This window comes from Lactuca virosa, chromosome 2, assembly GCF_052849685.1.
Source record: "Lactuca virosa cultivar CGN04683 chromosome 2, Lactuca_virosa_CGN04683_v6, whole genome shotgun sequence".
In the NCBI taxonomy this organism is placed as follows: Eukaryota; Viridiplantae; Streptophyta; class Magnoliopsida; order Asterales; family Asteraceae; genus Lactuca; species Lactuca virosa.
Genome location: NC_136427.1, coordinates 58,924,135 through 58,939,715, shown reverse-complemented (window position 1 = coordinate 58,939,715; position 15,581 = coordinate 58,924,135). Strand labels below are relative to the sequence as shown.

The 15,581-nt window shown below is 38.0% G+C and overlaps 1 protein-coding gene across 1 annotated transcript; it reads right to left on the bottom strand.

Annotated features, from left to right (window-relative positions):
• Positions 1-8,694: 8,694 nt before the first annotated feature.
• LOC145159123 (putative cyclic nucleotide-gated ion channel 20, chloroplastic) lies at positions 8,695-14,793 on the bottom strand. Its single transcript, XM_079078029.1, has 13 exons — positions 14,561-14,793; positions 13,672-14,106; positions 12,716-12,907; positions 11,997-12,095; positions 11,755-11,892; positions 11,406-11,654; positions 11,065-11,325; positions 10,777-10,922; positions 10,597-10,674; positions 10,254-10,383; positions 9,644-9,890; positions 9,166-9,328; positions 8,695-9,017 (listed from the first exon to the last, which is right to left on the bottom strand). The coding sequence occupies exons 2-13, from the start codon at positions 14,080-14,082 to the stop codon at positions 8,879-8,881; spliced, it is 2,253 nt and encodes a 750-aa protein (XP_078934155.1). The 5' UTR covers positions 14,083-14,106; positions 14,561-14,793; the 3' UTR covers positions 8,695-8,878.
• Between the last annotated feature and the right edge of the window lie 788 nt (positions 14,794-15,581).

Sequence of the window (15,581 nt, the reverse complement as noted above, 5' to 3'; positions counted from 1 at the left end):
GGTGAAGCTGGAAATGCATTTTGAAGGCCCTTTAGGGGTGTTTTGAGGGGTGTACGGCCACACATGGGTGTGCGGCCGCACGCACCTTGTGTTCTTGAGTTTTGGGCACTTTTAAGGTGTTAATCTAGTGTTCTTAACAAGATCTAAGCATAGGGAAGGAGTACTTACGATCCGGAGGCTCGAGAAGGCTCAAAATCACCAAGAACAAGTGTGTGTTCTTGGTGTTCTTGGTGAAATGGATGAAGATTTGAAAATCTAGCCAAAATATGATTTCCAATGGATGAAATCAAAGGGTGTTACTAGTTTAAAAGGATTAGCAACAAATCAAGGGAAGAACACTTACAATCTTGAAGATCTAAGCTGAAAATCGGGTGATAGTTAAGAGAGAAATCGTGTTCTTGGCTTGGGAGGGTGAAAAGGGATAAATGAAGGCTAAGTCCCACCTTTATGCATGAGAGTGTGCTGCCAGGAGAGGGGTGTGCGGCCGCACACCCAAGTGTGCGGCCGTACACTCCTAATGTTGGAGTGTAAGGCTTGATTTTGGTGCTAGAAGTGTACGCGACCCATTCCTATACTCGATGCTTGAATGTACTGAGCTTTGAACCTTTAAACGGACTCTAAACAAGGCTAAATGATAGCAGAAACGAGTCTGACACTCAGTTGAGTTGAATGCTGAACTTTATAAGGCAAAATTTTTGGGTTGTCACATTTGTGAATAGATCTATTCGGGACTGACTATCCCACACCTAAACTGCTAGCTACAGTTTGGCAGGCATGCCTGGGGTGACAAATGTCATAACGTTCGACGCCTGAAGAACGTCATAGAGGTCACTAGGTCATATCAAGCATGGTTATACGAACTCACAATAGTATAAACTAAACTTTTTGTTTACGGAATTTCATTCTTCAATAGTTTTATTTTAAGTAATAAAACTACTATACATACTGGTGTTAGCGCCGGCAGGTTTTTCATACAATGCATTACTTACATTACTGGTGGTAGCCAGGGATTTCATACAAGTACCTTCATACACAAAAAAAGAATTTTATAACGAACTTACAACTGGTCTTAGGGTTTAAGACTACCTTTTTACTAAAGAAGATATTGGATTTTCTTGGAAACATACAAACATTTTCACAGATTCATCAACAGGTTTTCATTACAAAAACATGCTTATGAACTCACCAGCTTTAATGCTCATAAACTTTTCAAAACCACTTGTATTCTCAGGAGATCAGTAGACAAGTACTCCCGCAGGCTTTTGAGAAGACGGAGCGTATAGTGTCACGTCTTATATTTTGCTATACTTTTGATGTATACGAATTATGTTCCAAACTGATGTAAATAACTTTTATTTATTCAATGTAATGGTTGTGTTTACTTTGATTACTATGATACAATTATTGTGATACTATACATGACGTCCTCCACCCCTGAACGTTTTCGCCGTTTCGGTTTGGGGGTGTGACAAATGATGTGCTCTGGTGTTTGTGCCGAGGACCACCGCCGCTCCCTAGCATGTGCTAAGTTTAATGATGTCATGTATCGTCGATGGTATGAGATGCAGTAAAGCGATTGTTGATCGTCCAAGCAGAATGTTGTGTTCTGCTGGGTATCGGATCAAAGAGAATTCGACTGTCCTTGTGATTTGGTCCCTTTCATCGTGGCTGGCCAACGTTAAGGGCAGCCGAATAGTTCCTATTGGCCACAAGCTATGCCCGGTGAATCGTACTAATGTCCACTGGTTGAGGGTCGAAGCCCCTCCTTCCACGTGTCAGGTAGCTGCCGGAAATAATGCTCATAGAGTATATCAGAGCAACTACCATTGTCAATGTATATTCAATGGACCTTCATGTTATGAATGAATCCTGATATAAGGAGTGGGTCTGGTGGATCCCAGTTTGATGGTCTGGGATCGTTGCTCGAGAAACTGATGTTGAGTAGGTATCTCAAAAGTGCATCGATCTTGTTTTCTGCGTGGTGAGGTGTGTTTCTCTTACGAGAGTTAGAGATAGTGAATACCTCAGTGCCGTCATACAGATTCGTCTGTAATAGATTGGGATTTGATATAGCCATCTGAGGTGATGAGACATCCGATGACAATTGCCGGAAATTTCTCTGGAGCCCTAGTTCTGTTGTTCTTATCGTAATTGGCGGGATCTATGTCATCGGCACCTGGAGTGGTTCGTGCGTTTTGAACAGAGTTTCTACTGCCATCCCAGATACTGTTGGGTTTAGATCCCCCTTATGCAAGGAACCAGCATCGTCTATTGGTTGTATCACTTTGAGGATACGTCCGGATAGCGCCAAATGTTATGACATGTTCGCGGATGGTTTGGATGATGAAGGATGGATTGGTCTTGAGTGCTTTCCTGAGAACACAATAACAAAAGAATCGTTAAATGAGGACTGGGTGTTCTCCCGGTACGTCACTTCGACGATCAAGTTAGTTTTTCGTGAGAGAGAGAGAGAGAGAGAAATCTTAGGGTAATCTTCGTGAGAAAGAAGATGGATCCTTTCCTTGAGATGGAAGAGATCCTTTTATACCTGTTACTAACAGATCGTGGGGACCGTCTCTCGTGAGCGTGAAACGTGGCCTCCTCTTACAGGGAGAGTTATTCACGCTAACTAACCGCCAGGTGACGTCAGTTTTGGGCGTCACCTAGGCTACTTGTTGCTTTCTCATTGGTTGTGAGTGAATGAGGAGATCACATGGGATGTTCTTCCCTTGTGACGAGAAATGAGACACCGCTCCGACTTTGGCTCTCTAAGGCCAAGACCGGGTCTTTGCCAAGGAAGTAACGTCTCTGTTACATTTAACATGGCTGCTAGGTAATGTTAACAACGACCATCCAAGAGCTCCAAAATCCCATTCCTTAACTGAACCAAAGATCACAGGAGTCTACTCCAAAATATTGTGGGTAATCTCCGAAGATATGAACTCCTGCATGCGCTCATCGATTGACTCAGCACCTTCACCTGAGCCTAAATCCAAACCCGAATCTCCTTCCCAAGTGCTCATCACCATGCTGGAAAACAACATGCAAAAGATCAGAACATACCAAAGAATCCACATCCCAAACGCTCCCTACATTTTTCGAAACTTTCCACAATTCGAGTATGGATCCTATAATTTCAGTAGTACGAGCCCAATACTACCTTCCACGCCTATCCATACTTTCCTCAAGAATCATCCAAATTCCTCTAAGTCACCTTCTCAAACTGATACCCCAAATAGTCGCTACACGGCGCGACCAAGCCCACTGAAGCACTACCTAGACTTCCCTAGGTTCCCGACCTCACCCTGCCATCAGCTGCGGAAGAACTTCCCATAACGTCAGCTAGCTACCCCTTGAATACAATTACATGCGACCAAACATAGATAATCCTTCGAGTAACAAACTCATCCCTACAACAGTTAGACTCAAACGAGAGTTGTGCAATAGGGTCAAATCCATCACTCCGAGATTATTCAACCTTTGTCACATGTGACTTAATATATTCACGTAGTAGCTAACTCACATCACTTAAGAGTTCCATAAAACACCAAGCAAGCAGCATTCGTGAATAACATTCTAGTCTCACACGCCACAACTCAAGCTAGGAACTTCCACTCTCACTGTCGGTTGCCTTATGCATGCAAATTATACAGAATACAATATCAAATAGACTGTCGAATAAAAGACTCTACCCTAGGACCACAAACAAAATAGGAACAAGAAATAAAGACAAGTCAATCGTTCTAGGGCTAAATGATCCTAACTGTATATAATTTTTAAAGCATACACTTAGCAATTATTGATACCAATACATATTCCCAATCCCGTATAACATCCACTGCTCCCTAGGCATCACATATCAGGCCAATCTATCAGTGACTAATCAGAACTAGCATGCAAGGCTACAAGCTCATACTATAGGCATACAAGGCATCTCTTCTAGAATTCTATCATCCAAACACTGAGCAGATCCTTAGCCCTAACTAACGTGCGATTCATAGATTCATAAATCAAATCTTATCAAATAACATGTATGCGTATTTTGGCAAAAACTATATTGAGCTCAGCTGATTGTACACACCATACCTTTTCTTATCTTAGAAAACACTTTTCTTAAAAAATAGTTTTCTTTTTGAAAACTTTACCAAATCGTCAATTTGAGTTCAGACACACCCGAGAGTATGTTCGAATCCCTCAAACCAAAGTTGTGATACCAACTTGTAACGTCCAAACAATAAGACCCAAAAATTTTTGTTTTTAAATTAATAAAACTAGTATCCCAAAAACATCATCATAAAAATCCAAATAAAACAAATGTATCAATCATCATATCACATCAGAGTAAATCAAGAAAATCCAGAATGAGGTGGTGTGTGCTCTACAATCATACCGATCTCTTCCCTTTGAAAACAGAAGTACCTGAAACATAAACTGAAAATCGTAAGCACAACGCTTACTGAGTTCCCCAAAATACCACATACCATACATACATTTGCCATGGGCTACCCCCGGGGTCTTTTCCCTGAAATGTCATGGGCTACTCCCATGGTATGACATCCAAGTACCATAGGCTACCCCCATGGTCTTTCCTTGAAATGACATGGGCTACCCCCATGGTCTGACATCCAGGTGCTATAGGCTACCCCATGGTCTTCCATACAAATACATGGGGATACCCCCGGGGTCTTCCAAGTAAGTATTACAGAGACAACTAGCATTTCCACATAACAAGTAATGGGTCGGCATTGGTGCCTTCGACCCATGGATATGGTGAGAAGACTCACCTCAGACAAATGAAACCCACAGATAAATCTCTGACCGCAAATTCGCTAAAATCCCCATGCTATCAATTACCAAATAACATCAAATTAATAACTGGGTTCCGACTCACACTAAGAGTCCAAATTAGGGTAAAAGACCTTTTTACCCTTCCTCTAACTTGGCCCACGGCCAAGGCCCAATCCAATTATCCACAAAGCCCAAAATCTGAAATAATCATCCAAAGCCCAAATATGGCCCAATTTTCCAAATTGGGCCCAATCCCTTTCATGGGCCTTTTCCCAAAAGAGTCCAACAAAATCTCAACAGCCTAACCAAAGAATTCTGATGACCCAACATGGCCCAAGACAACCAAGCCCACCCAAGCCCAAAATTGAAGCCCAAAACAACGACATTCCAATCCTGCTAAGTACGCGGGGCATACTCAGATTGTACGCTCAGTGTACTACTGAAAGGGCTTGTACGCGCAGTGTACATACATGTACGCCCTACGTACTCACCAACTTGGCCAACATTCCCATTTTTGCTCTTAATCGAATAAGACCACGACCTAAGCTTAGATTTGACTTCCTCAAGGTGGTTAATCACATAAAGTTGCAAACTTTATGTGCATGCATGCCTTAATGGGGCTCTAGAGCTCAAAAGAGCTTAATAGATGACTTAATGCATGCAGGAGGCCATAAACACCATAAAGCTTGCGCCTTTAAGCTTACGAAACTCATAATATACCCATATCTAAAAGGATAAGCCCCACAAATTAATTAACTCATCAAACAAACCCAAAAGGGGCAAAAGCATAAAAACCATGACATGAATAGATCTAATAAAAAAGATGCCAATATGAGAGTTTTTTACCTTCAATGGCTTGCAAAAGATGCGAAACGTCTGGATCTACAAGCCCCATCCAAGTGATGATCCTTCAACAACCTTCAATCTCTTCAAAATGCACAAAAAACACTCAAAGATTCTTCAAAAAAGCTTAAGAACTCTAAGATGATGGCTAGGGGTCGATTATCAGGGTTTAGGAGGCTTGGAGGCTGATAAAGGACAAGGCTCAAGAATAAAAGATGCTTAAATAGGGGTAAAACCCTAAAAATGAGGGTTTCTAGCTGAAGGGAGTAAGCCCCGCGTACCCCTTGGTACGCTCGGCGTATTCAAAAAGAACACGCGACCAGGAAAGCCCTTACGCCCAACGTACATGGTGAGTACGCCCAGCGTACTTGACCAAGCTCTAAAACACTTAAACTTCATTTGGCAATAACTCCCTCGATCTAAGTCCAAATTTGACGAACTTTATATCCACGGAAAAGTGACGAGTAGCCCTATAATTCTAACAACTCACCCTCACCTTAAGACTTCTCGAACACAATCGGACACTCGGATCACTTAATCTATAATACCCATATCCAAAAAGGGCTAATTCTCACTTCCCCCAAGGCCCGAAGCCTTAAGACAACTGATGATCGGGCCAGGGCCTCGAATCATGAAGTGATTCAAAACCGAGTGTTACAACTCTCCCCCACTTAAATTAGATTTTGTCCTTGAAATCATTTCTTACCACCCCAGTGCCTTAGCATATTCTCTGAATAACAAGCGACTCCACGCACGAGTCCCAGATCAATAATATTGCCTCGACTCATCTTGATGCCCCCTAGCTGCTATCCAAAAGCAGCCAAGCCTCCCTGGTCCTAACTTACCTGGCAACTAACTGATTCACCGGATCCCCACTAGGGTGGTGAGTCAAAAATACACCCAGAGTCACACCGCGCGAATTCCGAACAAAGGCCTCATCTGACCATATTTGCCTTAGCTATCCTGCCACTATGGCTCCAACAACCTTTCCGATCCAACCGATCATAACCGACCGACAAACCAAGCACCACCAAATCCAATGCTAATAGTGAACACTACATGACCAAATGTAGTCTTATATCACAATCGGCCTTAAGAGACCAACCACTTTCCTAATTCCATGAATGTTGTGGCCTTCCCACTGTCTTCCAAACTGACCTACTCTAGACTAATCCATCTGAAGAAATCCACAAAGCAAATCACAGATTGTCCATGCCCTCACCGCTACAAAAGGACCGGTGAATGCTACGGGCCACCCCCTAGTCTTAAAACACTCCCTCACAATCTGCCATCCTAGTAAATGCTACAGGCCACCCCATAGTCTTACAACACTCCAACACTATCTACAAATCTAGTGAATGCTACAGGCCACCCCGCAGTCTTAAAACACTCCTATCTTGCCATGGCCGCCACCCATGTTCTTACCTCTCCCCTACCAATCCATCCATACTCATACTGAGTTGAACGCGCACCAGAATATACTCCTAATCGGGTGTTCGGATCATGCTTTGAGCCCCAAACCCTTAATCATATGATAACATGCAGAGAGGTTCTAACACAAACCTCAACTTGGATCCATCTATATGCCTGCTATCCATCAGCAAGAAGACGCTAACCAACTGTTGGAGGTTTCCTGAACTCCTAACTTACACAATAGTCAATCCAGATGGCTACTTGAGTCGTCTTCCCTCCCAACGGGAATGTGAAACTCATCCTAGTTTCACTCCTGATTCAGCTTCCGGAAATCAGAACGATTCTGCCCCACTTGTATTCATCGCAACTCTCTAAGCCCACGAATTTTGATGGATTCCCAATCCATCACACCTCCTTATGATTGAACTGCCGACAACCTACGTTCACCAATACTAGTGTTCTATCACTAGCCAAGCCCAATGACCGCACAACTCTTGAAATCCAGATGAACACTCCCTAAAATCTCAGCAACTCCGACAACCCCAAACGCTTCCCACGATACAACACCCAAATCCTTACATCCTTTATGTTGGTGATAATGACCATAACTATTGCGATAAATAAATCTCCATGGCACCTCCAAAGAGCAACCAAACTCATGTGATTGACACTACCATCTTCTTTCTACCGCTTCTACCCTAGCAACGGTAGTAATTAAACCCAAAAGTTCCTCCATAGACGACGACCGACCCCACCAGATCAAAAAACAACTGAACGCTCACTTTACTAGAGAACTAACTTGCTGATCCTAACCATAGACCTTCCAAAAAATACTCTGGAATTGATCCCATCAAATAACTAGAATAACAACCGAACACACTGAAACCCGCTCAGCAAGATACGACCCACTAATGATTCATGGAATGCAAAATGGCATATAACAATTCTTCATGATATAACCCAAACAACAACAGAGAATTATACCAAAGATAATGCTTACCCAAACCGATACAAAATTCCCAAGCAATATAAATTCTGATAATAATCAAGAAGGAAGCAAAAGATAACATATCCGCAGTAGCACCTGATGGGATCCTAGTCTCCTCTGACTGACACTTAGTAAAACTAAGAGAAACTAAATATTCTCCTAAATTTTATTCTTACTCATCCTCCTGCCATATCAAATGTTGACATGTGTCACATTTAGTGATACATTTAATGAAATTAATAACAATATAATCTACTTGTCACCATTTCATATGAGTATGCAGATAGTAGGAAGGAATGTAGGAAGATATTTAATTTCTCTTTAAATATTAAATATTCTCCTACATTTTATTTCTACTGAACCTTCTACCATATCAAATGTTGACATGTGTCATATTTAATGACACATTTAATGAAATTAATAATAATTTAATCCACTTGTCACTATTTCATATGGGTATGCGGATTTTAAGAAGAAAATATAGGAGAATATTTAATTTCTCTTTTGTAATTTTGTTACATAGAAATATTTTAGTAATTGTCTATTCCATGGGGACCATTATGTAATTTTCTAAATTAAAAACTACATATACCAAAAGTGTAATTAATATATTTTCTATAAAGATATAATTAGCAACTCCATTATTAATATGATAAACACTATTTATGAGATATTTCTAATTATATTATGTAAGCAACATTATTTTATTGACTTTAACTAAATTGTAAAAAGTACTACTGAAAAATTTTCGAGATATACATGCAAGGTTGTGAATGATAAGCTACTCTATAGCCTAGTAAGAAGTTGGCAATAAACCCCATCAAAATGTTTCTCCAATCAAACACCCTAAAAAGAAAGTCTCTTATGAAGAATCGACTTGGATGGACGATTTGAGGTTTGTTCACGGCTAAGCCGCTTCTTCCTGTATCTCCATGCCACCTGGATGGTGGTTGCCGCCAAACCCCGCCAGTATGGAGATTCATTCCTGAAGGTGCGAAAACAAGTAGACCATATAATATACTTATAGAAACATAATTTAGTTTAAATTCATGTGTAGAAAATCCATAAGTTCAATTCCAAGCATTAGGGTACATTTTTTATTTTTATTTACTGTGTAGAAGATGCATTGTTACCTAATGGCAAACTGAACACGATGCTTCCTCAAGAATCCGACAAAAAGAGTGGTTACTTCTTCAAGATCTGCAGCCCGAAGAACAAATGCCTCCACATTTGTTAGGCATCTCACTGTCCTGTTGCTAAACAAATGGAATCCTTGTTTTCTATGGTTTTGTGTATCTGGATATAACATTCTAGGATTAAATGCAAGAAATAGCAACGTACGTATATTTGCTTTTGTTTATTATAGAAAGGTTATCCAAACATAAAGAAATTTTCACTGCTATAATTGGTTAGATTTTTCGAAGTATAATGGTCTAATAAGAAAAAAATGGACCACATTTGTCCATGTGAGGTCATAATCACAGAAAATAACCAATTTTGGGAAACAGAATGGTTTTAGTAATAAACTTCTATAGAATAACGACAAAAGTAGAAATGAAGTAAAAGTGCATTGCGATTTATTGATATTCGTCCATCCGAACTAGTTTATACCTCCATTAACATAGGAATGTTCAAGGCACCATTTGAGAAGTTCTTCACCGCATACATCACCTTCCGACAATGAAACTTTATTCCCATCTTCTCCAATGCTCTCCATCTTCCCTCTTACAATAAAAACCATTTTTGCCACAACCCCACCTTTATATAAAATTTTCCCACCTTTGATGTATGTCTTTTGTCTTAACCTTTCACATATTGCATCTAAAATGGGTTCATCCATCAGCGAGAAAATCCGGACCTACAAATTCAAAAGTTGGGTTATAGTTTCAACGGTTAAATGCATAAAATATTAGCGCACTTTTGTTGGTTTGTTTATAATAGCATGTTATTTTCAATTTTTCCTATATCTGTATTATACTCTAAAAAAATATACGCAATTATAGCAATATCATCAATAAAAAGAAATTCTCACCGTTACGACAGGGGTAGATTTTTCAAAGCATAAACTATACACAATAGTAATAGAAAAAAATGAAGGTAGAATGCTATAATATAATAGAAATGAAGTGTGTTGTTCGTTCATGCATTTAGCAACGGTTTTAAAGATGTGTAATCATGTAATCGCCGCCAAAAAGAACACGGAGAAAGGGCTGAATCTCACTTTCTTGACAAACTTAAAGAGGTGTCGACGTATATCTCTTTGCAAGTCTTCAGGAAAATTCTCCATTAGCCTTTCTTCATTAACCCCTCGGGTAGCTGCCCAATTATAACGCTCTGATTCTCGAATTTTTCTGCACATCAAGATGTGAAATGGTCAACCAAATGAGCATCAATAGTAAACTAACACAAAAACACATTAGCAGAGAAGAATATGATTTGTTTTTCATTCTGTTTTCTCATATTTTAGAGTGCGAGTTAAATGTGTAAAGAGTGTCGGTGTAACTGGGGCAGGATTAAGATAATATTGTGTGATTGTAAGAGTTTGTCATTCAGTGGATTTTTACCTTCGTAGGCCTGCGGGCAAGTGTCTATGGCTCATCCACTGCTCAACATCACGTCGTCTAAGTGACATTTCCAGTCGTCTAAGATACATATTAAATAACTAATGTTATCCTTAAACAATAATGAGGCCAAGGGTTATAACTTATACGTAGCATTATTATTAATTATAGTAAATGGTTTACCTACGTCCGAGACCTTGAAGAAAGTTCTGCATGTTTCCAATAAGGAGAGCAAAAAGTAAAAGTCCAAGCCCAATTATACCCATCGTAAAAAGGACTTCCCACACAAAATAACTGGGAGTTTGATTGCCCGCCAATGTGCTGATTTGCTTGTCACAATTATCGATAAACGGAAAAAACGATTAATAGGAACTCTACTACTATTATCTTTGATGTAGTTTATTTCATGTAAAAGAATGAGCATGAGAAAATATTAAAGTCAGAGAAAGTTGATCCAAAATATTTATATACCTGAAACCCCCAAAAAAAGGAGTAGACATATCTTGTGATTATATTATTTTCGGCTGTGAGATTGACAGCTTTCACGTAAATTCCATAAGGGAAGCCATCTTCTGTAAAACAAGCACTTGCATTTTCATTCTGTTTCCAGTTATTCCATTGTTGATCAACTTCAAAGGTGAGAGTATCATTCCCATGCCCACAATCTATAAACTTTGTGCAATTCTCGATTCCAGAATTATGACACGCGTCTCGAAGGCATTGATTCACCCTCTTGTAACAAAGAGTTAAAGGAAAAACAATTAGTATATATATAATCAATAAAAACACAACCAATTCAAGATCTCACCTACCTGTAACCCTAACAGATACCAGGATGACCCAACAACATGACCAGCCAAGACAAAAGTCAAAAGATTAATGAAAAAGTTGACCCATGCAGACTCAAATATGAAACCACTTGGAGATTGTCCAGCAAGAAGAGGCAAAAACCGGTATAATCTTGGAATGTATTGAACAAGAATAGCTGATCGCAAAAGATTCTTTGCATAATTAGCTCCTGATGATGCAATGGCATGTGGTAGAATAAGTAATACAATTATCTGCATTAATAAATATATAGTAATTAATTAACGAATGATAATGGACATGGTATAAGAAAAAGTAAATATATTATGGTTGAAAATTGAAATAGAATGTTACCTGAGGAACTGGCAATACGATAAATAAGTCAAGAAAGAAAAATCCAGAAAGATAATGTAACGCGATCTTTTTAGGATGATCAACCAAGTCTCCAGCACCTACAACTCTTGATTCAGGTGAAATGAAAGCTAATCTGAACTGCAAAAGAATTTCAAAGAAATATTATTCTCAAGTCTATTGGAGTGAGAACTGACAAAAAAAAAAAGATAATGTAAAAAGGGGTGATTAATTAAGTGGTTTACCTGAAGAAGCATATGCATGAGGTATATAAAGTCGGTTATGCTTCTAAAAGCCACCATGGTTTTTGTCATTGGCCAATTAATTAATATGCACTTAAACTCCTGCTTCCAAAAAAAGCAAGCATGTAGAAGGAATATGATATTTAAAAGATAACTCACAGATTAAACAATAAAAGGGGAAGGTATAAATTATGCAAATCCCTGCCAATATCATAGCTTAGAGTACTTTAATATAAGGCTAAATGCAAGAAATAGCAATGTGCTTTCAATTATTTGTGTATCATAGCATCCTACTTTCACTTCTTTATATTACCGCATTGTACTTTAATCAAAAATCTTATTAAGCCATTGTACTTTAAAAGAAATGTCCGATTATAGAATTATATTTTCAATTTATTTAGTATTAGGATGTTATACTTTTGAAAATCTATACAACTATAGCAGAAAAAATTGTTTTGCATTTGGAGGATATTGCTATAGTTTGACTAAAATTTTCAAATTCCATTGCTTTTATATGAAAAAAAATTGAAAGCAGACGCTAATACCCTATAACAAAGGAAATAATAAAAATATAATGGTTTAAAGTTGTTCTGCTGTAATAAGTCAAACAAAAAACAACTTTGGCATTGATAACTAATGAGCATAAGCAACAAGTTTTCACACTGCATTGATAACCTAACACATAAAATGATAGTTTCATACCAAAATTGAGTTTAATTTACCTTATTCACCAACAACAAGTAAAAGAATAAGGGGTCTATGAAAATGGAAACTAAGCAAGAAATGACAATGAACTGGTTCCACTGTTGAACAACTTTGGCATGTGGATTCATGATCCCAAACGTAAAATGTTTTAGTAACAATAACTTTCCTTGTGCCCACCCCTTGACACCTCCATATATAACATTATCAAACTGCAAAAAGGACAGAAGAAAAAAAAAATTCAACTTCCAATCGTTCAAGTTTCAGAAACTGTTAATAAAAACATTCACAATGTTAAATTAGCCAAAATAATCAAACTTGTATAGATAGTGGTTTAATAACGATTTTTGAAATCCAGGGACCAATTAGAATAGATAAAAGTATGTTTGCTGCTTATATTAGCTTTTGAGCAAATTAGAAAAGTCTTCCCTATGGTATATCCAAAAATATGTATTGGATCCTTTGTGACTTTTTTTCACCATTTTTATCCGCTCAAGTATCACGTGTAACCCTTTTCGCCCCTAATGTAAATGCCTCCCAATTTTTGTCCGTTAAGCTTTCTCATGTGTGAAAAACGTGAGGGCATATTTGTCTTATTGGATTTGCCAGTAATCGATCATCATTGTATTTCATTTATTATTCTCATATAGATGAAGGGAGTGGTTTTGAGAAAAAGTAATTATTAACCGACTTTTGGGTTTTTTTTTTTATGAAATACTATATTGACCGATTACTGCCAAACCTAAAAAGACGAAAATACGCTCACGTGTTTTCTCACCTGACAAGGCGTGACAGAAATAATGGATGTTGTTTGCATAAGGGGACCAAAAGGGTTAATAAAAAGTCGCAACGAACCCAATCCAAAATTGTTGACAATTTTATATTTAATTTAAACATAAAAATTTTCTTATAATATTATCAAGATTGAAGATTTTAGCAGCTCAAAATTGTTCTTCAAAGAAAAGAAAAGTAATACATGGTGATCAAACCCTTGGGCATCTCTTGAGATTGGTTTTGCTTTGTAAAAAGGTGGGCATGTTGTACAATAAGGATCATTGCACATCCCCAATCTTCCTGACCTGAATAAATGCTCATTTTTTTCTTCACTATTAAAATCTCCCAATTGATGATTATAGTTACCAGAATCTTCTGGTTCCACTGGCTCCCTCTCTTGTGTATGTTCATCATGAGTGTTTCTTTCACTACGCAAAGGACCTGTAAATCCAACATGACTTGTTGAATTGGAATTCAATTCAATGGAGGTCACTGGAATGGATATTGAAACACTTCTGTTCCTTTGTGAAAATCTTGGATTTGGATTGTAATCGGATAATGGCCAATCTGTAGCTGTTAAAATTGGTATATCATCTTTTTCAATAGAGTCCATCTATCTAAGCTTCAAGTGCAATAGCTGCATGAGAGATATGAGAACTGGTCAAATAGTCAAACAAGTCCAAACTAAACACCCTTATGATTAGTTTTACCATAAACAACAATCTGGAAGTGGCTAGCAGTAATAAAATAACCACATAGAAACACTTGTAGCCTAAAGAAATTATATGAAAGTAAACCGACTACTCATATTCCTTAAACAGGTCAGATAAACGGAACATTAAAACTAAAAACACACTCTCAAACAGCAAAAAGAGTGAATATACAAAAAAATAATGTTAAATTCATGATAGTTATTTGGGGGCAACACATTCAATTGCACTCAACCACAAATTAACAAGCAATCAGTCATCATTTTGTTTACATTCTTCAAGAAAAATCAAAGTTAGTTCATGATCAATATGAAGCATATTCAATAATTCCAGTACAAAAAACAAAAAAATTATAAGAACCCAGATGAAATTATGACATACCCTTTTAAGTTCTCTATCTAAACTCCATCAAATGAACAATGGGGAAGTGGCAAGTAGCTATAAGATTGTGCTTGAACAAGAGGATAATAAGAAACAGCCAAATGAAAAGGGGAGACAAGGGTTTGAATAGGAATTGCATTGATTGAGAGTAGACTTGGACCGCTGACCCAGTGAAAGATGGAACTTTCAAAGCGATTATGAGAAAGACAACGCAACAGATAGAGTTGAATGGTTAAACCTTCGCCGGGTAGCCTTATATACCCATTATATTTATTTACTCGGGGATGTATGTATATTTATGGCGCAACTAACACCAAAGTTGTTATTTTTGTCAACACTAGATGTCTAAATCTACTTTAATATTAAATTAGATTATGTTTGATCGGTCATCTAGGAGATAGATCGAAAATAACTTATTTTTTATTCGTCTCACTAAGTTTATTGATTTTTTTTTAGGGAATATTATTTAAAAATGATGTTAAATTTATTTTTCACAAAATATCAATTTAGATACATATTTATATTAATTTAATTACATGGAACACATCAAAACTCTTTTCTTTTCCACTTTAGAGTCTATGTAAGGTCCGTTTTCCAAGAAAAGTCTTTAGTCATTTAAGTTGAAGAATTAGGTTTTCTTCGCACAACGATGTGGTAAGGTCTAGACCACGGTGCAGGATAGGGATGAAAATTTCACCCGACCCGGTGGGGAACCCGGTTGACCCGCCCCAATCGGGGACGGGTAATCCCCGCTAAAACGGGTTCGGGTACGGGGCCGGGTATCCCCATTATGCTAAAACCGGGGTTGGGTCGGGGCCGGGTATAACAATCCCCAACCCGCCCCGCCCCCGCATTGATGACTATATATATATATATATATATATATATATATATATATATATATATATATATATATATATATATATATATATATATATATATATATATCATTTATTAAATTTGAATTAAGTCCACTAAAATGAATTGATCTATATTAGACCGTCAGAGAAAGAGCCCGTAT

Coding starts and splice junctions, on each gene's coding strand:
- LOC145159123 (XM_079078029.1), bottom strand. CDS start 14,082: ATGGACTCTATTGAAAAAGATGATATACCAATTTTAACAGCTACAGAT. Junction 11,893..11,996: donor TCATGCATATGCTTCTTCAG/GTAAACCACTTA, acceptor ATTCTTTTGCAG/TTCAGATTAGCTTTCATTTC. Junction 10,923..11,064: donor CCTTTTTTTGGGGGTTTCAG/GTATATAAATAT, acceptor AATTGTGACAAG/CAAATCAGCACATTGGCGGG.